The sequence below is a fragment of the Chlorocebus sabaeus genome, chromosome 10, assembly GCF_047675955.1.
Source record: "Chlorocebus sabaeus isolate Y175 chromosome 10, mChlSab1.0.hap1, whole genome shotgun sequence".
In the NCBI taxonomy this organism is placed as follows: Eukaryota; Metazoa; Chordata; class Mammalia; order Primates; family Cercopithecidae; genus Chlorocebus; species Chlorocebus sabaeus.
The window spans coordinates 45417754-45443530 of NC_132913.1; the positions used below are offsets into that span (position 1 = coordinate 45417754).

A 25777-nucleotide genomic window follows, 5' to 3' on the forward strand; every position below is an offset into this window, starting at 1 on the left:
TAAAAAGTCAAGACCCATTGGTGTGCTGTATTCAAGAGACCCATCTCACTTGCAAAGACACACATAGGCTCAAAATAAAGGGATGGAGGAAAATTTACCAAGCAAATGGAAAGCAAAAAAAAAAAAAAAAAAAAAAAAAGCAGGGGTTGCAATCCTAGTCTCTGATAAAACAGACTTTAAACCAACAAAGATCAAGAAAGACAAAAAAGGGCATTACATAATGGTAAAGGTATCCAAGCAACAAGAAGAGCGAACTATCCTAAATATATATGCACCCCATACAGGAGCACACAGATTCATAAAGCAAGTTCTTAGAGACCTACAAAGAGACTTAGACTCCCACACAATAAGAGTGGGAGACTTTAATACCCCACTGTCAATATTAGACAGAACAATGAGAGAAAATTAACAAGGATATTCAGGACTGAACTCAGCTCTGCATCAAGCAGACCTAATAGACATCTACAGAACTCTCCACCCCAAGTCAACAGAATATGCATTCTTCTCAGCACCACATTGCACTCACTCTAAAATTGACCACAGAGTTAGACGTAAACACTCCTCAGCAAATGCAAAAGAACAGAAATCATAACAGTCTCTCAGACCACAGTGCAATCAAATTAGAATGCAGGATTAAGAAATTCATTCAAGGCCGGGTGCGGTGACTCACGCCTGTAATCACAGCACTTTAGGAGGCCAAGGTGGGTGGATCACGAGGTCAGGAGATCGAGACCATCCCGGCCAACAAGTGAAACCTGTCTCTACTAAAAATACAAAAAAAAAAAAAAAAAAAAATAGCTAGGCATGGTGGCAGGCACCCGTAGTCCCAGGTACTCAGGAGGCTGAGGCAGCAGAATGGCGTGAACCCAGGAGGCAGAGCTTGCAGTGAGCTGAGATCGTGCCACTGCACTCCAGCCTGGGTGACAGAGCAAGACTCCATCTCAAAAAAAAAAAAAAAAAAAAAAAAAAAAAAATGTTCTTTGAAACCAATGAGAACCAAGACACAATGTACCAGAATCTCTGGGACACAGCTAAAGTAGTGTTTACAGGGAAAGTTATAGCACTAAATGACCACAGGAGAAAGCAGAAAAGATGTAAAATTGACACCCTAATATCACAATTAAAAGAACTAGAGAAGCAAGAACAAATAAATTCAAAAGCTAGCAGAATACAAGAAATAAATAAGATCAGAGCAGAACTGAAGGAGATAGAGACACAAAAAATCCTTCAAAAAAAATCAATGAATCCCAGAGCTGTTGTTTTGAAAACATTAACAAAATAGACTGCCAACCAGACTAATAAAGAATAAAAGAGAGAAGAATCAAATAGACACAATAGAAAATGATAAAAGGGATATCACCACTGATCCCACAGAAAAACAAACTACCATCAGAGAATACTATAAACACTCTGTGCAAATAAACTAGAAAATCTAGAAGAAATCAATAAATTCCTAGACACATACACCCTCCCAAGTCTAAACCAGGGAGAAGTCAAATCCCTGAATAGACCAATAACAAGTTCTAAAGTTGAGGCAGTAATTAATAGCCTTTCAACCAAAAAAAAAAAAAAAAAAAAAAAAAGCCCAAGATCAGACAGATTCACAGCCAAATTCTCCCAGAGGTACAAAGAGGAGCTGGTACCATTCCTTCTGAAACTATTCCAAACAACAGAAAAAGAAGGATTCCTCCCTAACTCATTTTATGAGGCCAGTGTCATCCTGATACCAAAACATGGCAGAGACTCAACAAAAAAGAAAATTTCAGGTCAATATCCCTGATGAACACTGATGTGAAAATCCTCAATACAATACTGGCAAACCAAATCCAGAAGCACATCAAAAAACTTATCCACCATGATCAAGTTGGCTTCCTTCCTGGGATGCAAGGCTGGTTCAACATATGCAAATCAATAAATGTAATCTATCACATAAACAGAACCAATGACAAAACTGTGTGATTATCTCAATAGATGCTGAAAAGGCCTTCAATAAAATTCAACACCCCTTCATGCTAAAACCCTCTCAAGCTAAAAACTCGGCATTGAAGGAACATATATCAAAATAATAAGAGCTATTTATGACAAACCCACAGCCAATAGCATACTGAATGGGAAAAAGCTGGAAGCATTCCCTTTGAAAACTGGCACAAGTCAACAATGCCCTCTCTCACCACTCCTATTCATCATAGTATTGGAAGTTCTGGCTAGGGCAATCAGGCAAGAGAAAGAAATAAAGGGCATTCGAACAAGAAGAGATGAAGTCAAATTGTCTCTGCTTGCAGATGACATGATTGTATATTTAGAAAACCCCCTCACCTCAGTCCAAAATTTCCTTAAGCTGATAAGCAAATTCAGCAAAGTCTCAGGATACAAAATCTATGTGCAAAAATCACAAGCATTCCTATACACCAATAACAGACAAACAGAGAGCCAAATCATGAGTGAACTCCCATTCACAATTGCTTCAAAGAGAATAAAATACTTAGGAATACAACTTACAAGGGATGTGAAGGACCTCTTCACAGAGAACTACAAATCACTGTTCGAGTAAATAAGAGAGGACATAAACAAATGGAAAAACATTCTACGCGCATGGATAGGAAGAATCAATATCGTCAAAATGGCCATACTGCCCAAAGTAATTTATAGATTCAGTGCTATCCCCATCAGCCTACCATTTACTTTCTTCACAGAATTGGAAAAAACTACTTTAAATTTCACACGGAACCAAAAGAGAGCTCATATAGCCAAGAAAATCCTAAGCAAAAAGAACAAAGCTGGAGGCATCACACTACCTGACTTCAAACTATACTACAAGGCTACAGTAACCAAAGCAGCACGGTACTGATACCAAAACAGATATATAGACCAATGGAACAGAATAGAGGCCTCAGAAATAATGCCACACATCTGAAACCATCTGATCTTTGACAAACCTGACAAAAACAAGCAATGGGGAAATGATTCCCTATTTAATAAGTGGTGTTGGGAAAATTGGCTAGCCATATACAGAAAACTGAAACTGGATCTCTTCCTTACACCTTATACAAAAATTAACTCAAGATGGATTAAAGACTTAAATGTAATACCTAAAACCATAAAAAAACCTAGAAGAAAACCACAGCAATACCATTCAGGACATAGGCATGGGCAAAGACTTCATGACTACAACACCAAAAGCAATGGCAAAAAAAAGCCAAAATTGACAAATGGGATCTAATTAAAATAAAGAGCTTCTGCACAGCAAAAGAAACTATCATCAGAGTGAACACGCAGCCTACAGAATGGGAGAAAATTTTTGCAATCTATCCATCTGACAAAGGGCTAATATCCAGAATCTACAAGGAACTTAAATAAATTTACAAGAAAAAAACAACCCCATCAAAAAGTGGGCGTAGGATATGAACAGACGCTTCACAAAAGAAGACATTTATGTGACCAACAAACATATGAAAAAACGTTCATCATCTCTGGTCATTAGAGAAATGCAAATCAAAACCACAATGAGATACTGTCTCTTGCCAGTTAGAATGGCAATCATTAAAAAGTCAGGAAACAACAGATGCTGGAGAGGATGTGGAGAAATAGGAATGCTTTTACACTGTTGGTGGGAGTGTAAATTAGTTCAACCATTGTGGAAGACAGTGTGGCAATTCCTCAAGGATCTAGAATCAGAAATACCATTTGATCCAGCAATCCCATTACTGGGTATATACCCAATACCCAGGATTATAAATCATTCTACTATAAAGACACATGCACACGTATGTTTATTGCAGCAGTATTCACAATAGCAAAGACTTGGAACCAACCCAAATGTCCATCAGTGACAGACTGGATAAAGAAAATGTGGCACATAAACACCATGGAATACTATGCAGCCATAAAAAAGGATGAGTTCACGTCCCTTGCAGGGATATGGATGAAGCTGGAAATCATCATTCTCAGCAAACTAACACAGGAACAGAAAACCAAACACTACATGTTTTCACTCATAAGTGGTAGTTGAACAATGAGAACACATGGACACAGGGAAGGGAACATCACATACCGGGGCCTGTTGCAGGGTGGGGGGCTAGAGGAGGGATAGCATTAGGAGAAATACCTAATGTGGATGATGGGTTGATGGGTGCAGCAAACTACCATCGCACGTGTATACCTATGTAACCAACCTGTACATTCTGCACATGTATCCCAGAACTTAAAGTATAATAATAAAAAAAAGAAAGAAAACAACCTAATACTCCAACAAAACCTTTCAAATATCTGTAGCACTAGTTATGTACCAAATAAAAGTCTGTGTTACTGAAGAGGAGAATTTGAGATAATTGATTCTCAAAAAGATCATAGCACCTAGATGTTCTATTTGGAATTACAGCATCTGTGGTCAATTCATTGACACATACATATGAAACAAAAATAATGGTGGGCATAAAGGGATGTAATAACATCATTTATACAATAAAAAACATATTCTAGAGCATTTTTGATTGTTGTCTGGCCTCTACCAGACACATACTTGCTGACATTCCATTTTATGACCCGAACAAGTAAATGCAACAGACAGACCAACTTAGCGTACAATGAAAATCCAGTATCTCTTTAAATGAATAAATTTCCAAAATCAAAAATCAAAGTTGTAAACAACAAAGTAAAAGCGGCCTAAACTACTCAGCAAACGACATGCTTCAATTGCTTGTGGTTTGGAAGGACCCACATATGTACACTCAACTTGATGTACAGTCATCAGGAGCTAAATCATCATCCAAGACCTCTTGAATGACCCTCAGCTGTGCCATCTCTGCCCATCTGGTGTTCCATTTGCCCACAGGCACAAGCTTGCTTGCTCATTTTCACATCAAAATGGCTATATATTGCTTTGTCCTTGAATTTCTTATCCTCTCTGTCAATCATGCTTGCTTAGCTAAGCTCCATTCGAGAGCTACTACAATCATATCCAAATAATCTGTGTATCCATGTCCCAATTTATGAACACACACACATCTCCCACAATTTGTTTTGTTACACTGAGGAGCAGGTCATAAGTACTATTATTATTATTACTGTTGGCCACCAGTGAGGTTTCTTTCCATCTTTTAAGTTACTGCTAATTTGCAAAACATTTCTAATATACATATAAAATACAAAACAGTCCTATTAAGAACTGTATTTGTTTAATGGTTCACAGTGATCTTTGGACTATATCATTTGGCACATCCACTTGGAATGGGGATTTGGTTGACAGAGACTTAATGAACAAGAGCAATCCCACTAATTTTGAGAAATCTCATGCTGAGAAGCAAAAACATGACAAATGTTTGTAAAAATTTCTGATTGAGTCACTTTACTAAACATACTCTTTAAAGATCTCAGATATTAGACTGTGAACCCACTTTAAATTTCCTTAGCGCCTTCCAATACAACATGTTGAAATTTGCACATTGTTAAGAAAAGACATGGAAAATAGAGAGAAACATCTGGCTTTGTTACTTAGAAAACACAATAACTGTCAATTCCCCGATGCTGGCAAGCACCTCAAAACACACACTAGATTCGCAAGGCCAATTTAGTGTTAGAAAGGCAGCTGACTCTAGTCTCTTCCTTCCCAAATGGTCATTGACATCTTAAACATCAAATGTTTACTGTTTTACAACACAGGAAAATGCTGTTATTTGGGGAAAAAACCCTAAAATTAGTGTTTTTTGTTTGTTTGTTTGTTTTTTACTGTGGAAAGCAATGTTTTCTCCACCAAACACACACACACACACATACATACACACAACTGGGTTGTTAGAAAAATAACATGCAAAATTTTTACTTGAAGAGGTTTTCTAGAATTGATAAACTGTTCCATGAATGTAAGTTTCACCTATATGACCTCTCTGAGCTCAGTGAGGGTACTGTCTGGGAAAAGTAAAATTATGGGCATTTCTACAAAAAGTGGAATGGTCTCAAAAACCCAGTAGATGACTTTGGGCCCACACTTCAGAAAGTGTAGAGCGAACTCTAGCACAATGGTTCTTAAATTTTGCTGCACTTTAGAATTCCCTACGAATTTCCCAAAAATGTAGGGATCAGAATTTTCCCCAGAGATATGAATTTAGTTGGTCTGGGGTCTGGCCTGGGCATCAGGACTTTCAAAAGCTCCCCAAGTCATTCTAATGTAGCAAAGAATGGAATAACAGCTGCTCTAGTATTACATGAGCATTGACTGATAAAGTTCTTAGAACCTGTAGCATCTATTTGTTGGTTGTATGCAACTTCAGTTTTTTTGGTCATGAAATGGTATCTAGAGGAACTCCTTAGCTAAGTAAATCTGCTTTTAGAAATCTTTAAAATTATCTTCTGGAGTATATTGTTAAAACATTTTTGAAACATTAAAATTAGCACAAAGGAGGTAAAATGAGAAAAGCAAGCTATTTATTAAATTACAAGAAACAGCAATGGAGATAAGTAAATGAAAGGCCACAATTATAATTATCCTTATTAAAGCAATAATTGGCAAATACAGAGGAAGAAGATTGTTATGTTAACTACAAGAGAGCTGAACTTCAGAAAAGTTAAAGATTGAACATTGTAATAAGCATTTTCAAAATGTCATAATGTAAAGGGGAGAAAGCCCCCTGTGCTTGGAAGAACAGTCTAATTTCTGCTTGCTTGCTCTGCAACAGTCACTGATAATAGAAAGCAGTGATGCTAAGGATATACAGTGAATGAGATATGACCCTTACATATCCTAGCTTTCTACTTCTCCCTGTGTGTAGAATCTTTCGCTACCCAACATAAAGAATATTCAGTAAAGAAAGTTTCTGGGAACAGGGTAAGTGTTTAAAATCACCTGAAAACAAAATAAACATATACATCAAAGAATCACTGCAGCTGTAGAGAACTCTACACTGCAGTGACCAGGGCACCAGTATTGGTCCCAACAAGGTTAGTTAGGAAGCGCAGTCAGTGCCCTGCTGAAAAGAAAGAACAACAACTGTATGCGAAAGAGAGACAGTTTAGCTTTCAGCAGTGGTGGGGTGGGGGAAGGGGGAGAAGACTTTGGAGGACTAAGTGGCAACGTTTTGGGATGGCTAGAAAGGAACCACGAGCATAGAGTTACAGAAACGAAATAATACAAAGAATAAACATTGTGGTTAAAAAAAAAAAAAAAAGACAAAGATACGTTCTTATGTCTATTTTGAAGACTGTCATTTGTTACCCAAAAAAACTAAAGGTATCTTCCACTTAATACTCATATTTTGATTAGTGTTTTAACTTTTACACATTTTGCTATACAGTCTGCTCACCAATTGAAGCCCATCGCAAGACAATCAATGAAACTGAAACTTAGCTGTGGCAAGCACCCCAATATCCATCAATTTATTGTTGTGACATCAAAAATGAAATGAAAACTACTAGAAATTAGGTAATAAAAACACATATTTCAAACCTTGTAGAATATGGCCAAAATAAACAGGAAAAAAAAAACTATAGCCAATTGAATTGGTTAGGAAATAAAATACATTGAAAACAAAATAACTAAAGCTTTCAACCCAAGAGGCCAGAAAAAGCACAATAATATTCAGGGTTTCATTCTTTGTCTTCCTTCAGACTCCATCCCTGATGACATGAGTCATCAACTCTAACTCATGTAAATACTTCACACACATCTGTCAGCTTTTGTAGCACTTCTGCTTCCCACTGTCACTTCCTTAGTTCAGAGACTTTTTCTCAAAGAGCTTACTGAAGGAAACTTATAATTGGCTTCTTGGTCACCAGTTTCTACCTATTTCAAAAATAATTTCTGTCCTCACCAGAAAAAAAAAAAAAAAAAAAAAAAAAAAAGATGAACTTTTCTAAAGGATCTAGTAGAAGTCTAGAACTGTAGAGCTATTTGGAAGCATGTCCCCAGGCTGGAGATTAAATTTGGTATATGTGCCAGCTCTCCTTAATAAAATTTCAACACAAAAAAATCAACAACATTTCTAAGTGAAATTTGACATAAGAATAGCTAAGATATTTTTGAAAAGAATAATGAGTGAACACTTGTTCTACTAGATAGCAAAACAGAATAATTAAAACAGCATGCTATCAATGTAGAACTATAAACATAGATCAGTTTTTAATCTAATCAAGAGTCCATATGGATATAAAAGTATAATTAGAAATGTAATATATAACAAAGGTGGCACGTTAAATCAGTGGGTAAAGATGAATCATTAAATAATTGGTGTTTAGATAGTTGGCTATCAATTTAGAACAATTTAGCTCATATCACTCATTAAAATAAGTTCCAGATGGCTACAGAGCTACACTTTAGAAGAAATATGAATAATATATACTATTTTAAAAGAATTAGGTAGGTTTATTTGCAGAGATACCATGTATCATTTTGAAGTTTGTGCTTTACAAAACTGATCCATGACCAGAGATCCAAATGAAGTATGACATCCAGCTTTGCCTCTGCTTGTCAAGCTGTATGCTGTGATTCAGAAGGGAATCTTTTCCTAATTTGTCCACTTGTAGTAGGAGCAATATGCACTCTGCCACCAGAAGGAGGCACCTTTTCCTAACTAGCACAAAGGACTTATATGCCAGCAGCAACCTATAAATAAGTTAGTAGTAAATAGTCGATTTGTACATACATAAATGCTTTTTTTACACAAATGGTTGCTATAGACTGAATGTGTCTGCTCAAAATTCATATGTTGAGGGCCTAACCCCCAATGTGACAGTATTTGGAGATGTAGCCCTCACAGTGGGAGTCATGCCCTTATAAGAAGAGACACTCAAGTACTTGCTGATTCTCTCTTCACCATGTGAGGTCACAGCAAGATGGCCCCACTCTGCAAGCCAGGAAGAGACCCCTCACCAGAACCTGACCATGCTGGCACGTTGATCTTGGGTTTCTAGCCTCCAGAATAGTGAGAAAATAAATTTCTGTTGTTCAAGTCACCCAGTCTATGATATTTTGTCATGACAGCCCAGGCTAACTAATACAGTGGTATTATATTGTTAAATGTATTGTGATTTTTGTTGCTGTTCTTAAACTTGATTTTATATAGGTACATACAAAATAGATAGCATGTATGTGTATGCATTTAAAAACAATAAAAGCAATGACTTTTAGAGAAGAGACTACATGAGGGTAGTGGTTAAGGGCACTTTTGCTTTAACTTTAATTTTTATAATAATGTCCTCATTTTTACGTTTTACTTAGAATATTTTTAAAATATTCATTTAAAATGTACCTATATATGTACTACATAAAATCTTTAAGAACAGCAACAAAAACCTCAATTTTTTTTTTTTTTTTGAGATGGAGTCTCGCTCTGTCATCCAGGCTGGAGTGCAATGGCATGATCTCGGCTCACTGCAACCCCAGCCTCCCGGGTTCAAGCAATTCTCCTGCCTCAGCCTCCACCTCCTGAGTAGCTGGGATTACAGGTACCACTGCCACCAGGCCTGGCTAAAAAAGCACAATACATTTAATAATATAATAACATTGTATTAGTTAGCTTGGGCCATCATGACAAAATACCGTAGACTGAGTGACTTGAACAACAGAAATTTATTTATTCACTATTCTGGAGGCTAGAAGCCCAAGATCTAAGTGCCAGCATGGTCAGGTTCTGGTGAGGGCTCTATTTCTGGCTTGAAGTGTGGCCTTCTTGCTTTAATATTTTGAGAAAAAATACGTTAGTATTTCATGATGTAAAAGTCAATTGATAGGAATCACTTATATTTAATGAATACTTACTGTGTTCCAGGCAGTGAATATGTTACATTCAATGTATCATTTGATCCTTGCAACAATCTTAAGAAGTAGATACTGTTTATATCCTCAATGTACAGATGAGGAAACTGAAGCACAGAGAAGTTAAATAACTCATCCAAAGTTCACACAGCTATAAAGGATAGAGCCAGTATTCTAATGTCAACCAATTCTAGAGCCTTCCCTCTTAATCTCAATGGCATGTTGAGAAATAAAAATAGGGTATTAGAAGGTTAGTGGAAACTTGGGCAAAAACAATTTCGATAAAATGAAAAGGGCAAAAGACATATTCTAATAGATTGAGAAGGTAAATGTAATTAATAAAACAATTATATGTCTTTTTTTAATGTTGAACCACATGAAATTGCCAATACTCAACCATTTTGACCTACCAAAATGGAATTTTATGTGGTTCAACCTAATATATAATTTTATTTATTTATTTTTGAGATGGAGTCTTGCTTTGTTGCCCAGGCTGGAGTGCAGTGGCGCGATCTTGGCTCACTGCAAGCTCCGCCTCCCGGGTTCACGCCATTCTCCTGCTTCAGCCTCCCGAGTAGCTGGGACTACAGGTGCCCACCACCATGCCCAGCTAATTTTTTGTATTTTTTTTTTTTTTAGCAGAGACAGGGTTTCACTGTGTTAGTCAAGGTGGTCTCGATCTCCTGACCTCATGATCCGCCTGCCTTGGCCTCCCAAAGTGCTGGGATTACAGGCGTGAGCCACTGTGCCCCACTGAATATTGTTTTCAAGAAATATAATCTTAGAATTTAAAAATAGAAAAGGGAAGTAAATGACAGAAGTTTTCAAACCCTCAAGGATATGTGTGTGTGTTCTGAACACAGATCTGGAAACTGCTTCAAGCCAGCTTATTCTGATATGGAAAAAAGTGTCCGTAGTTAAAATATCAAACACAAGGTTTATGAATTGTATTTCAGTAGTACAGAAAAATGTTTTAACCAATCAACCAAATTTCTTAGTGCTATGTAGTTATGAAAGAAGACAACTTCCGGTTACTATCAAAAGCAAAACCTATCAGTAATTTTGTATGTTGAACTCTATCTCCCTAAGTCACAAAATGAGGAATATACTTCTATAATATTATAAAAAGTTTCCTGAGAATTATATCTCTTATATATATTGATATTTTAAAGGCCTTTTTCACTGATTTTCCATTGGCAAATAAGCATTGGACTCATAATTATCTGAATCTACAGTATTTTAACATAAGAGTTGAACAAACAGATCATAGGCCCTTAAAAGTTGATTAACTCTGTCCTCAGAAGTTATCCAGTTCAGTTTTACAGAGGACAAAACAGAGCCTATGGAAGTGAAATGACAGACTTTCCCAAGGTCATATAAAATTCAAAGAGTCAAGACTAAAACCTTGGTCTCCGGGCTCCTAGTCTTTAGTACTCTTTTTAGTATCTTATAATATGCCTATTTTTTTCTGTTATGTAATGCAGATTAATCTGATTTTCCTTTTCTTCTTTTTCAACTGAAGTTCTGAATCAGCTAATCTTGATAATTATTGGGACAGGAAGCAAAAGCTGAAATGACTCTGTAATCAAAGAAGCTCCCTGACTATGAGGGATAATTTTAGTGGAAGCCTGTCTCCTAATGCTGGAACTACATATCTGTTCTGTTTTCCCCATTCCTTTTAATTTCTGTGGCTCTCTTTTGTTTTGCTAGGATAGCTTTAGATTGATCAATCTGCCTTTGCCTTGCCCTTTAGTATTTAGCTGTTTGGGAATTCTTATCCACCTCCTTGTTTCTGACCCATGGCCTCTATCCACTTAGGTCTTGGTTTGTGTTTGTTAATCTGGGTTCTCATTGATGGCTTCACCTTCTAACCATTAGCCCTGGCTTTGCTATACTCTCAGTTCTCTCAGTAATAGATTATACTAAACTCTAAAATCCTGAGCTACCTGGGAAATAATGTGCATTTTGTACAGAAAATCCTTAGGAATGCTTAGCATCTATTTGAAACTCCAGATTCAATCTACAACCTTAGTGATTAGAGTTTGAGATAACAGTCACATGGGTCACAAAGGAAGCTTCCTAGATACAAGTGAACCTCATTGTATCCAATGGTTATGCCTTCCAAAGTTATATGTAAGTCTGAGGGGCAATTTTCAAGATAGGCTTTATTTGTTATAGCAATTTTAGGTTCCGAGTGAAATTAAGCAGAAAGTATAGAGTTCCAGGAAATCTTTTTAGAGTGACTAAGGTAAATATATCAGGGAAGATCACTATTTAAAGGAAATTTACTGTGATTTATGATATGAAATGAGAGCTCTCTCTTCTTTATCTTTTGTGAAAATCACTAAGGAGCTAGCTAAATTAGATAACTATGCCAGTTATCAGTGTAATGCCTCACAGCTCCACCCGTCATTGTCTGCTCTCTGAAAATGGAGGTGGACCCTCTCTCTGTCCCTTGCCACTGGCAAAATATTAAGCTGTGTCAGAAAAGGGTGCTTGAAGCACACTGCAGAGGAAGGGGATTTCCTTCCTGGTTCATGTGTTTATGCCTTCTTGTTCATACCGTACAGCTGCCAGCAGCACGTGTAGGGGACACAGTGTTGCTGTGTCCATGGAGTTCCAATGGCGCACTGATGGTCAGTCCCATCAAATTTCAAAGGTACTTCTATGGTCAGATTTCCATTGAGCCTTGCAAGCATCTCAGTAATTGGCTTCCAGCTTTGGCCTGCCTGCACCCAAGTTGGGTGTTCCCTGTTTGCCTAGTGACTATTGAGCTAGCTCTGTCTTAATCCACCCGAGAACTTCACCATTCAGAGGGGTCATGACCATAGCTTCTACAGTAAGGTGTGAATCCCAACCATGGAGAGGGCTCCTCAGTTCCAAACTTGGTTCTTCCATGGGAACCCTCCTTAAGTCCTAGGGTATTCTTTAGCATGCTATTTATCTCTTTATATAGAAAGGATTTCCTGTTAGAGTTTATCATTCTTTCTCTTAAACTTTCCCCGTTCAAATTACTATATGTTTTTTGTCTCCTAATCGACCCTAACTGATACAGTAACTTTGGAAAAAATAACTTAAATCTCTTATTGTACTCACATGTAAAATGAGAAGACTAGGCTACTTGATCTCAAATGTCCTTTCTAGGTCTAAAATTACATATTTCTAGGAAATTCCAGTTTTTTTCATGTATTGGGCATGCCCTAAGTATGTTATAATAAACACCACACAGCACTGTATAATTGTGTACTGTCTTCCCCAGCCTCTGTCACAGTAAATGGGTTTTCCTTCTTATTTGAATAACGGTTTTCTCCTTCTGGGTCAAGAGATAGTTACAGCAGCAGCCAGTAGCATTTTATGCACACAGTGGGTAATCAAATACTATCAAATCCTCTGCGAGGGTTTTAACTAGGAAGCTATCTAAGGAACAAAATGAAAAACCGGAGGTTAATGTATGAATATGAGAATTTAAAATGCATTATAGATATCATTGTATTCATTTGTGAATATAAATATTGAAAGGATACATTAAGTATAGAAAAATGCTCCCTCTGATATTATTTATTCTAACACATTACAAAAGACTCCATTCACCACCTCCATTTCCACACAATTTTAAATTTTCTTTTACCTTTCTCTGTCTTTTAGTGACTGTTCAGCCATTAATTTCTTCAGTTCTTCTAGACGCTGAAGATCTCTAATTTCCATTTCTTGCCACTTCTGTTTTTTCTTAGCCCAGTATTTTTTAATCTATTGTATAAATGTTACATAAAATTTAAATTAACAACAGATATGTAAAAATGAGGGGAAAAGCCATAACCATATCCACTGGTTCATATTACAAAATTGAATTTAAATGGCACTTCATCTTTTTTGTTTCATAGATATGCTTATAATATATTGGCAACAGAAAAATAAATTAAAACATGAAGGTAGATGCCCTGAGAAACTGCAAGGTTTAACAATTTCTGCAATGAATGGAAATATAACTTGTGCTGAGACCTAAGGTTTAATCTATGGTTAAAATAATCAACTTTCCAGAGAACCACAATAAAAGTATGTTATTGTCTCTAAAGTATATGATCTAGCTGTTACTCAAGAATATTTTTATCTTTTTATGGTAATGCAGTCTTTAACAAATATAGCATTAAAACTATTTTTATTTTAAAAGCATTAGTTTATTTATGCTAATGGACAGCAGGATGTTGAAAGCTTTATGCTTCTGGGGAAGTGGCAGGAGATAGGTGGGAGGAAGGAGGAAAAGAGCAAATTAGCAGGGTTGTGGTATATAGTACTTCTGACTTATGTGGTAAAATAAAGGTCAGGCTTATCAAGTGCAAAAAGGTGAAAGCAATGTTAATAGTAGGCCTGTTTTACTTCCCTTTTCCAGAAATGTAAGCAAAATGAGAAAACCAGAAGTAGGTATGAGCTGTTTTCAGGGAGTTGAAACCCTTATTCAGGATTTCCCAGTGGGATGAGACAATGAATGTTTATTTGACAGAGGCCCTTTCCACCACTCTGGCCTGCCATGTTGTGCCTGGGTCAAGAGATTGGCTCTTGAAGGGGAGTACCTCAATGGTACATAGTGAGTGACTGGCAGCAGGGGTTCTATTGTAGAAGCTGGGCTAGCCCTACCCCCAAGGTGGCATTTCCTCTTCTGAGACAGAGGTGAATAGGAAAATCTAAGTAGTTTCCTAACTTGCCAACATGGTCTCTGATTTCTGGGAGAATCAAAAGAAGCATCCCAAGCACCATCGCCACAAACAAAGCAACTCTGCAGCCACAAGAGCAACATCTGTTCAATGTTTAATGAATAACTAAATAAGCCCAATGTGCAGTGATATCCACTCCAGATATGACAGAGCTCTGGATTTAGAGAGAACAGAGATAAAGCTAGAAAGGCAGCAGCACCCAAGATGGAGCGTGACAGAGAGGGTGGGTGCAGGAGAGAGAGGAAACATTGATTGACAAGGAGTGTTCTAGAGTCCTAACTGATAAATGCCAGGGAATTCTATTAATGACAGACACGGAAATGTTAGCAATGATTATGTCATCTCCATCTGGGAATTATAAACAAGCTTTATCTTATTATTTTCTGCATCACCTTATTTTTGCAATGAATCATATTTCTTTTATAATCAGAAAAAAATTAAGCTACTTCAAAACAAATTTTTTTAAAAGAACATATATGAAATCAAAGAGCATTTTTCTCTGGGTTAAAACAGACCAATAATATTTCCTTACTCCCAGCATTGGCCTTGGAGAAAGTCAGTGGCTCTTTTGCAGACAATCCCTTGACCACAAGCAGAGTAACCCCGGCTTGCTGGCATCCTCAGATTTCTGACACCACTTGATCACTTGATACACTGTCCTGTACAGGCCCTAGACATATGTTATACCTGGAACTTTCTGCAATCTCAAGACTAATTATTTCCATCTTTGACTCTCTGGTACCTTCAGACATTGCTATAGTATAAGTGTGCTCTCTCTCTCTCTCTCTCTCTCTCTCTCTCAATCTAATCCTTTTCAGTGCTTTCTACTGAGTCCTCTGGAACCCCTGTGTCATCATATGTAAAACTCCCCACGTCTTCAACCTTCAGAAAACTATTTCCTTGTTTTCGCTGAAATTCTCTGGAGTGAAGGATACTCATATTCTGATACCCTATGTGCCATTTGGCTGGGGAATAGCTTGGGCATTTTCCTCATTGTTAACTGCCTATTTCAGGCCATTGTGATATGTAGAATTCTTTCTCCCTTTGGTGTTAACACCACGTGGATATATCACCCTCTACCTGTTGTTTTCATTGGCATGTGTAAATTTCCAAGTCACTCCCAAATTTTCATCAAGAATTCAGATACTTTAGTCATAGTCTTCTCAAACACAGGCAACTTCGGCCTGTCTGAATGCCCTTCCAACCTTCCTAGACAACTTCAGCATCTGTCTGAATGCCTTCCAAACTGTTTTTCTCATAATTCGATGACTTCCTCCATTCTAGGGAACTTTCTCTTCCTCCAGAATTCTATTATCATTGAAAACAGTTCCAACTGGGAAATCCTGAATGATAGCAATAGACTCTGTGACCAGAACCTACCCTCCCATTTCCCATCATCCTCTGGTCTCCAGTTATATAATGCTATTTCCCTAGTGCATCTCTCATCACAAAGCTTTGCTAATTAATATACTTTTCTTCTCTCCCACTAGGCTGCAAGAATTGTGATATATTCAGCTAAAGTGTCTAAAACATAGCATGTACTTAATAACCATTTGATTAATGACATAATTGTAGGAACTAGTACTAAATTTATGGTTTCAATTTAATCTTCAATGACAATAAGCATTCCATTTATGAATTCCTGGACAATGCCTCTCAATTTCTCATAGTGATATGCTAAAACCTGTTCACTATGTTCAGCTCCATACCTGCTGCTATTTCCTCACTTTCATCAGAGCAAATAGAAGCTCTACAAGATACCTTTCTTAATGTTCAGCCCATCAGAAGAGGTATTCTTCCTTCTGTTCAAGACTAATGCCTCACATGGGCTGCAGATCCCATTCCCAATTCCACCTTCTTCATGGCCCCCCTCCTCATCTATCTCCTCCTCTCCCCTGTACCTTCAGCTTCTCGCTCTTTGCTGCTTCCTTCTCACATGGAATTAAACATAATTTTATCCCATTACAATAATTCATAAATTCTTTAGAACCCCAAGATTGTAGCATCATACATTTCATTGTTCCTCTTTGGGCAGGCATCTTAGCATACTTGCTTTCTCCCATGTGCACATCTTCTATTTCACTCCTCACCCATGGTATTCCTACCTCTGTGCTCCACTCCAAAGTCACTGCTCTCACTAGTGAGCTCCAAAGGATCAGATCAAATATCCTTTTCCATCATGATTTTACTTGACATCTCTGTGTATTTGATTCTATTAACCCTTACCTATAGTATTAAACCCTTATTGACTTTGGGACTTAGACATTCATTTGTTCAACAAGTATTTGTTGAGCACATGATACTGGTACTTAAAAAGAAATAAAGCCTCTCCCTTGTGGAACTGAGACTTTCTAGAAAGGGAGACAGATAGTAAATGAATGAATGAATGGAATATTACATGTTGTATTAACCTCTAAGAAAGGGATAAGTAGAGTGATGGTTTAGAAAAATTTGAGTAGAATTAGTAGAAGGTATCTTTTAAATGTCTTAAATAGGACATTTGGATGACATGACATTTGTTTGAAAACCTGGTAGGTGAGAGTGAAACACCTATGGGAAGAGATGAAGGGCAGTACAATGGGAAGAGGGTGCAACAGCATTGGATGGGGAAGACCTCACATATGTTGAGAGCTGGGAAGAGGCCAGGGAGCTGGAGCAGGTGGCATAGGTTAAGATTAGAAGCAAGATTGGAGAGCTGCATGGGGGTTAGATGATTTGGCCAGGATATAATTCTAGAAACAAGGAAAAGCCATTGAAGAGACTAAAGCAGACAGTAGCATGATCTGACTTATATTTTAAAAAGAAAGCTCTGGATATGAAGTGGAGCATGGGTAGTAGAGAAGCTAAGGAGAAACAGGGAGACCAGATAGAAGGAAAAGGCAACGCTGGTCCCTGGACTCAGGAGATGGATTCAAGTGTTCAGATCTGAGACGTGCTTTTGAGGAGAATCGGAGGGCTCATTGACAGATTCCAGGAGGGCTCATTGAGAGATTCCATGTGAAGATTGGAGGAAAGACTAATCAAGGACAATTCCTAGGTTTTTTGCTTGAACAGCTGGTTGAATGGTGATACTAGTAACTGAGATAGAAGATTGGGAGAATAATAGGCTTGGAAAAGGAAGAAAATTGAGAACTCAGTTTTGAACATATAACACTTGACAAGCCCATAAGACCTCTAAGTGGAGGGGCCAGACGAACATCTGAAGGCACAGATGGGTGGCTTAGGGGAGAACTCAGTGCTGGAGACCTAAATTAAGGAGATAGCCACATAAACAGTATTTGACACCAGAGGACTGGATGAGGTCTCCAGTATAAGGATGTAAACAGGAAAGAGAATGTGGTTATGCACTCTCATGCTTATTTGCTTTTCTGCACAGCTTTCTCTACTAGAATGACTTAATTTCCCTCTTCCACCTGTCAAACTCACTCTGTCTTTAAGATCAGAACAAATGCCACCTCCTCCTTGAATCTTCTCCTGAGCCCTCTAGAAAAACAGTAGCTCCATGCATGGCACTCCAATAGCTTATAGTTTATGACCCTCCTTTCTTTGACTACCTGCATTCCTTTACTTTTTTCATGAGGTTCTGCCCCTGGATCTTTACCAATATATTTGGGCATTTACTACATGCCTGGAAAGTTCTGCCCTGCCTTATTGCTTGGTAAATCCTTCCTATCCATCCTTTAAAGACTCAGTTTTAGCATTGCCTTCTCAGCCTTTTTCCCTCTCCTCTCCTCCAGACATAGCTAGCTGTACCTTCTAAGGCATTATTTGTGTATTCTTAGCATAGCATTTCCCATATTAATCTTCATTATTTATCTTTGTATCCTTAGTACATTGTATCATGTCTAACACATAAGAGGGTATAATTGTTCACTCTTAGGTGACTGGAAGCTTCTTCTGGTCTCCAGTCCAAGAATAACAAAGTTGTGCATGGGAACCAGAAGAGCAGTTTTCTTTTCAAGATGGTAAAGGCCGAACTAAGTACTTCCTAAGGACAGTTCCATTCACTTTTCATCAATTAATTCATCCTACAATGTATGTATCAAGAATTACTAGCTTTGCAAGCCTCAAACTGAAGTAAAGACTAAGGGTATTTAACTAGTCCTTTGGGACATTTGTTGAGACAGAGATTTTAAATGTACTGATTGTTGAAGGATTCTTACTATATTCCAATGATGGAAGAATCAGAAAGTCAGCATATGATAAGAGTTGAATTTATAGCTTGTCTCTTTACTTCCACATGAAGTTTACAGAAAAACAAAACAAGCACTCATTATCCCCTATCTCCTCTTATTATTATACTTCTGATTTGTATTGAATGTAAGATGTTTATTTTCACAATCTCACATTTTGTTCATTTTAATAAAGTTAAGCCAGTAAAAGTGTAATAAATACTGTAGAAATAAAAACTGTAGAAACTATTCACCATGTAGATTTTGGAGCCAAGATAATGTCATGCTACTTTTCAGTCTAAGATCATTTTTATATCCTACTTTACTTTTGTAATCTTTCAGATTTGTTTCCTATTAAAAACTATACTTGTAGACAGAACATTTATAATATTAGAGTATCTCAAAGTTTAACTTTAAAAAAAACTTGAACCAATATTATACAACCATTAAATTCAACATGAAATAAGAACTTCTTATTTATACATAGGAAGCAGAAAGTTAGGACAAAAGGATTAGAGCAGCAAACAGTCTCTTATTTCACGCTGTGTGATGTTGAATCTTCGAACACATAGACTTCTGTACATTGTTGTCAAGTCATTATCTCTGACCTGTGACTCAGTCAGAAGGAAGTCATAACACTTAACCAGACTCATAAAAGATCCGAAGTTCAAAGCATCCAGTTCCAGTCCCCATAAGCCATTAAGATAAAGCACACTTTTATTCCATTTTCTAGATTCTAATTAGATAGTTCCTTGCATCTTAAAGATATTCTTTTTTAAGGTAGAGACTCGAATGGTGGTTATTAGAGGCTGGGAAGGGTAAGGGGCAGGGGATGAAGAGAAGTTGTTTCATGCATATTAAACTACAGTTAAATAGAAGGAATAAATTCTAGTGTTCAATAGCACCAGTAGGATGACTATAGTTAATCACAATTCATTGTATATTTCAAAATATCTAGAAAAGAATATTTGGAATGTTCCCAATACAAAGAAACGATACATGTTTGAGGTAATGAATATCCCAATTACCCTGACTTGATTATTACATGTTTTATGCATGTATCAAATATCCCAGGTACCCCAGAAATTTGTACAATCACTACGCATCAATTATTTAAAAAGATCCTCTTTCTACTTTTGGCCTGGAATATGCAACTCCACACAAAAAAGTATGTTTTACATATAACATAGCATTGTATATGTTATATATATATATGTTACATATAACATAGCATTGTTATCTGTAAAAACATAACAGGACGTCTTAATAGAAAAGTATGCTTTTTTTACTATAATTTTTCCCATGCACTTCATTTAGATCAATGATGGTCCCTGCACCCCCTAAAATCACCACCAATTGAAGCATGACCCCTCTTTCTATGTGATCAATTTTACAATCATCTATATTTTGCCACATACATTTTTACAACTTTGTGTGAACTTCTGAATGGTAAGGAGCATGCCTTGTACTATCATATTTATTTGTATCTAGTATTGCACCTTTCAGATGAGAGATGCAAGGTATACATTTGCTAAACTGACCCAATGAGAAAGAACATAGAAAGATAGCATTGCCCAAAATACTTTTCTTATATCAGCTCATATGAATCCAAAAACATCTGGATAGGCAACTTTTCAAACAGTGAGCCAGTTCATTTAGCCAGTTCATGCAGGGGTATGGAGGTGCATTTAATCCCAACAGAGAATGGGGACCTGGTATGTCTCTAGGTCAAATTGCTCATGGAAGCCAGATTAAAGGTATTCTATGCTTAGTTACTCCTACTCTCAAAACCTTTCAGCCAACATTATCTCTTCTGTAGTTTGATGGTATGCTTCTGTGTGCTTCAACCTAGGACTGGCTTAAGTTTCTGAATAAAAAATTGGCTTCAGGTTGGGTGCAGTGCCTCACGCCTGTAATCCCACTGAGGCGGGTGGAGCACGAGGTCAAGAGATAGAGACCATCCTGGCCAACATGGTGAAACCCCATCTCTACTAAAAATACAAAAATTAGCTGGGTGTGGTGGCATGCACCTGTAATCCTAGCTACTGGGGAGGCTGAGGCAGGAGAATCACTTGAACCTGGGAGACAGAGATTGCAGTGGGCCGAGTTTACGCCACTCCAGCCTGGGCAACAGAGCGAGACTCTGTCTTAAAAAGAAAAAAAAAGGCTTCAAAAGAATTACCTTCCAGGGCATTTATTATGCAAAGATAGAAAAACTCTCTACATGAGTAAGAAACCAGAGTTAATCCTTGGTTTTCAAAATAGAAAGTCAATTTGGCAACCATCCTGCCTGGTTATTTGAACTTAATAGATCTCCTTTCAGACTGCAATTAAAACTGTTTGCATTTCAGCTACTTATCAGTGCCCTAAACTTGAACATTTTAGCAACCAATCTCCAAGGTGATAAACAAGCTCATCTACCTCCGCTAGGAGGGTAAATTGTCATACTTTTTCTGAAGAATAAATGTTAAAAAATAAAAATAAGAAAATAACGAGCAAAAATCTTAAGAATTAAGAAATAAACTTTTAAGAATTAACAGGCAGGAATCTATGCAAAGATTTATATGCAGGTATGTTCATCACAACCTTAAAAGGGTGAAAAATTGGAAACAATACAACGATCCCAAATTGCAAGATTTGCAAATACACTATTCTGATGCAACACTATGCAACCACTAAAAATTATGCAGCAGGAGAAAAAGGGGAAAATATGCAAAATGTTGATCAATGAGAAAAAAATCTGGTTAAAAATAACCTATATTGTGTGATTCTAGTTAAGTTAAAGTTCTTGGACATGTAGAAAAAAGAGTGTAAAGACATCATTAATTTTCTTTTGGCAGTGGTTTAGGATTTCGAGTGATTTTTATTGTATTTTGTATGCTTGTTTGCATTTTCCAAATTATCTACAATGGACATAAAATACTTTATAATTACACAATGGAGCCTTTCTGAAGGTGGAGGGTGGGAGGAGAGAAAGGATGAAGAAAATAACTAATGGGTACTAGGCTTAATACTTGGGTGATGCAATAATCTGTACAACAAACCCCCACGACACAAGTTTACCTGTGTAACAAACCTGCGCTTGTACCCCTAAACTTTAAATAAAAGTTAAAAATAATAATAGTAATAACTACAAAAGCATATTGTGCATATTATGTGTAAGTATATTATGGCCAGTTTTTATAAAGTCTGGCCAAGGAAATTAATATTTGGGAGGAGCACGTACGGGGCATAACTATTATTCATTCCTGAAGTTTCCAAATTCTATTCCTGTATCAGGTCAAATGACAAGAATCCCATATATATTTCTATGTAACATTTTTATTTTTTAAATCACCTTGCATGTGGCAGCAGTTTCATTTTCTATAGAAAAGTTTCAAAGAATTATGATTTAATTTTATGCCACAGGTCTTATAAAGGCTGGTGCAATCTCATTAGAGGATTGACTTAGGCTCTTGTAAAATTTCTACTGAAAATGCTATCCATTGAGTGGGTTGTACCCCTCCTCCCAGTGCTACCAGCTCCTGATCTGCCGGTATGTTCTCTACTATCGGCAAATAAGAGCTCAATGTTTCCCTCTAACTTTAACCATGCTCAATTATAACACCCTTCTTTAGTCTTGGTTTGCTGACATAATGATATTCCCATTCCCTTAATTTCTCATCTTTTGTTCTTTTACTGACTTTCTCTTTTAATGATTCCTAATAGGAAACAGATGGCACACTGAAAATTAGGATAAGTTAAGAAGAAGGTAATAAGCGGACAACTGACAAAGGAGGGTGGGAATGCAGGGCAACCACAAGGTCTCATGCAGTGCTGGGCGAGGAGGACCGCCGACAGGAGCTGAGACCTCTGGTGAAGGACACAACTGATCAGCACAATCCTGCAGGACAAGGAGCTGGAGAAACAACTCTCCAAACCCCACACCTCTCCCTCACCTTCATCTCCCATGTTCCACTTTGGCTGAACCAAACCAAAAGCCAGAGGTCAAGGAAGCCATTTGTGAAAACTGTTACGGAGCAGAATGGAGAGTGATACGACTCAGGGAGAAGATATCCAGCACAAGAGTGTTAATGCCTTTTATTATAAATTGTTTGGAAGTAGATGATGTCTATATGCATAAATAAATAACATTAATCTCTTTTAGGTGATGTTCACTTTGGTCACTTATGTGAGCATTTTCCCATAGCAAACCTTCCCACTCAAATTGGCAATAAGCTATTTTCTGCTGTGATGCAGTCCCATGTCCTTATAACATGATGAGCCAAGAAAGTATTCCTGGGTAAACACATTAGTTATCTCCTCCTTAATTGAAATGCCAGGTGGATTAAAAAATAACTGTCATGTCTTCTTTAGGAGGAAGGTCTGTTTTCAGTATGGGCATTGAAATATTGCATAATGATCGTGTTATATGTTGATATTGCTGAAATGAATTTGTCTATAATCTTGTTTAATTTCTCTCGTTTCACTATTCATTAAGAAGGGAGTATATAGACTGAGGATGTTGTATTTCAAAACCTGAAGTGTCAGAGAGAGTGAAAAGTGAAAAGTAATCAAACCTGAGTCATTCAATCGTGGCTTAGAGCCGAGGTGATTTTTAAAATCATTTAATCCAAACACCTCATTTTACAACTAAGGAGGCAAAACCCACAGAGCTTACATAACTTGCCAAGGTCACTGCTCTTGTTAAGACTTCTCAGCTTGGCATGCTTTCCTCTATACCATAATATGAAAGGAGAGTGGTATACTTTTCATTCATTGAATTCATTTATTCAACCACTATTTTTGAGTGCCCTGTGCCGGCACTGGGGCTAAAGCAATAAAGAAACTACACAAATTCTCTTTTCTCATGGGGCTTACATTCTAGAAGTGGAAGTGAAGATAGTCAATAAATAGATGTCAGGGAGTGACAAGTGCTAAGGAAAAAATGAAGAAGGATAAATAGATAGTGACAGGCAAAGAGGATGCCATTTTTGTTGGGCCATCAAGGGGTTTCTTTCTAAGATGACATTTGTGCAGGACCCTGAATGCTGTGCAGGAGTGACTCATGCAGACATCTGGGAGTGCATTGTTCCAATCCTGGGCAAAAGGCTTAGGGGGACATATGCTTGAGTGTTCATGGAGTAGGAAGTAGGTTGCTTGGGCTGGAGCTCAACAATGGGAAGAGGGGTAGGATATGAGATCTAAGAGGTATCAGAGCAGAGCAGGGAGGCAGATCACACAGGGTCATGTATGTCCCTGCTAGACCTCTAGATTCTATTCTGAGTAGAATGGGAAGTCATTGACGTTTTCTGCCGAGGAGAGACATGATCTAAAGTGAGTTTTAGAATGATCGGTCAGTCTGCTGTGTGGGAAACTGATTGGAAAGACAGAGTGGAAATGGAAAGGGAAGGGGCAGATAAATTAATTAGGAGATTAGGAAGCTATTATAATAGTCCTAATTATATTTTAAAGGTAGAGCCTTCTATCCATGCCAACAGGTAAGGGTATAATGGGGGAAATAGAGGTCAAAGAGGACACCAAGGCTTTTGACCTGAGTGCTAGGGGACTAGATTTCCATTTTCTGAGAAAAGAAAAACTAGGGAAAGAGTATGTTTGGAGAGAAAAGCAAGAATATAGTTTGGGAATATTAGATTTGAGGAGTTACACATGTGAGTTTGGAGTTCAAAAGAAAAGTCCAGGCCAGAGGTATGAATTAGTATTAGGAAATAAATGGTATATGAAGTCATATGGGTTGGTTGAGATCACTAGAGAGTACACATACTGAGAGGACTGACCCCCCCCCCCACCCCCCAGGAGACTCCAAAGCTTAGAAGATGGAATGGTGAGGAGGATTCATCCAAGTTTACTGAGAGGAAGATACCAGTAAGACAGAGGAACAAAGAAAGAGTGGCTTCCTAGAAGCCAAGGGAATCAAGTTTTCCAAGGAGGAGGCAGTGATCAATTCTATCATAATAATTCAAGTAAGGTGAGGACAAAGAATTGATGACTGAAATACAGAGGTAAGTAATGACACTGGCAAGTGCAACATTGCTTGAGCAAGGGACAAAATGGTTCAAGAGGGAATGGGAGAAGAGAAGCGGGAGACACTGTGTATAGGCCAGGGAATGATGAGATTTTCTGAAGGGGGGATGTGGGATCGAGGGAGGATAGTTTATAGATGGAGGCCATAATGGTGTATTTTTAGGGTACCTGGAAAGAGCTAGAAAAAGCGGGGATGGTGGTGGGAGAGAAATTGGGATAACCTTGAGCAAGAGAAAGGGGATAGGATTCCATGCACAAATGGAGGGACTGGCCTTAGACAGGAGCATGACATGTCATGCACTGTGAAAAAAGGTAAGGGGAGGGGAGGGGTACAGATTCTGAGAGGTGGGCAGATGTCATATTGGAAACCTGTGGAAATTCTCTTCTTGTGAAATATGATGTCAGTAGGAAAAGAAATCACACCAAATCATTACATTTTCTTCAGTCCACTTAACAAAAGAATGGCACCAAGGAGGCAATGAAGAAGGTATTTTTTATCTATTCCATAACACATGTCTTGATACTTCAACTATGATCAAATTATAATGGTCTGGTTTCCTGTAAAGTGTTGAGACATCATAATTCATTATCCCAGGGAGAAGAATCTTAAAAGAATTTTAAGAAGCATAGGGAGACAGACATAGTAAGTGGTGTGGACTTTTAGAACACAAAAGAAATTCTACTAGAAACCAGGCAGGCAACAACAAAGAGTTTTAAGATTATCAATTACCTATCCATTGAATAGTTCTGAGTAAACCAGGACAGGACTAAAGCCATTAAAGTGACCCGAAAGTAAATAGTTTGAAACTGAGATTTCTCAAAATTAGTTAATCACAAAATTGACAGCACATAGCAATCATGATGATGGGGAGCATAGCATAGTGTCTAAAATCAGACCGGTCAGACCACTCAGGTTCAAATCCTCACTGCACACTTAATGTTCATGTGACTTCGGGGAAATTATATAACCCCTATGTGCCTCAGTTTCTTCATTTATGAAATGAGGATCATATTAGTATCTACCCCTTAGGGCTGTTAAGAAGATTAAATGAACATGGAATACTGCCTTGCACATAGCAAGTACTGTTTAGGTATCTGTTAATGAAATCAAATTCCTATGAATAATC

The 25777-nt window shown here is 37.6% G+C and overlaps 1 protein-coding gene across 10 annotated transcripts in view; it reads right to left on the bottom strand.

Annotated features, from left to right (window-relative positions):
- Positions 1 to 25777, bottom strand: part of CCDC148 (coiled-coil domain containing 148) — a 290253-nt gene that overhangs the window by 50003 nt on the left and 214473 nt on the right. For 9 of the 10 annotated variants that reach the window (XM_073019714.1, XM_073019708.1, XM_073019713.1 and 6 more), the window contains one exon: positions 13374 to 13492. The exons of the other annotated variant lie outside the window; for it this stretch is intronic. In XM_073019714.1, the coding sequence (XP_072875815.1) occupies positions 13374 to 13492 (119 nt within the window). The remainder of the gene's footprint in view (positions 1 to 13373; positions 13493 to 25777) is intronic. 10 annotated transcript variants of the gene reach the window in all.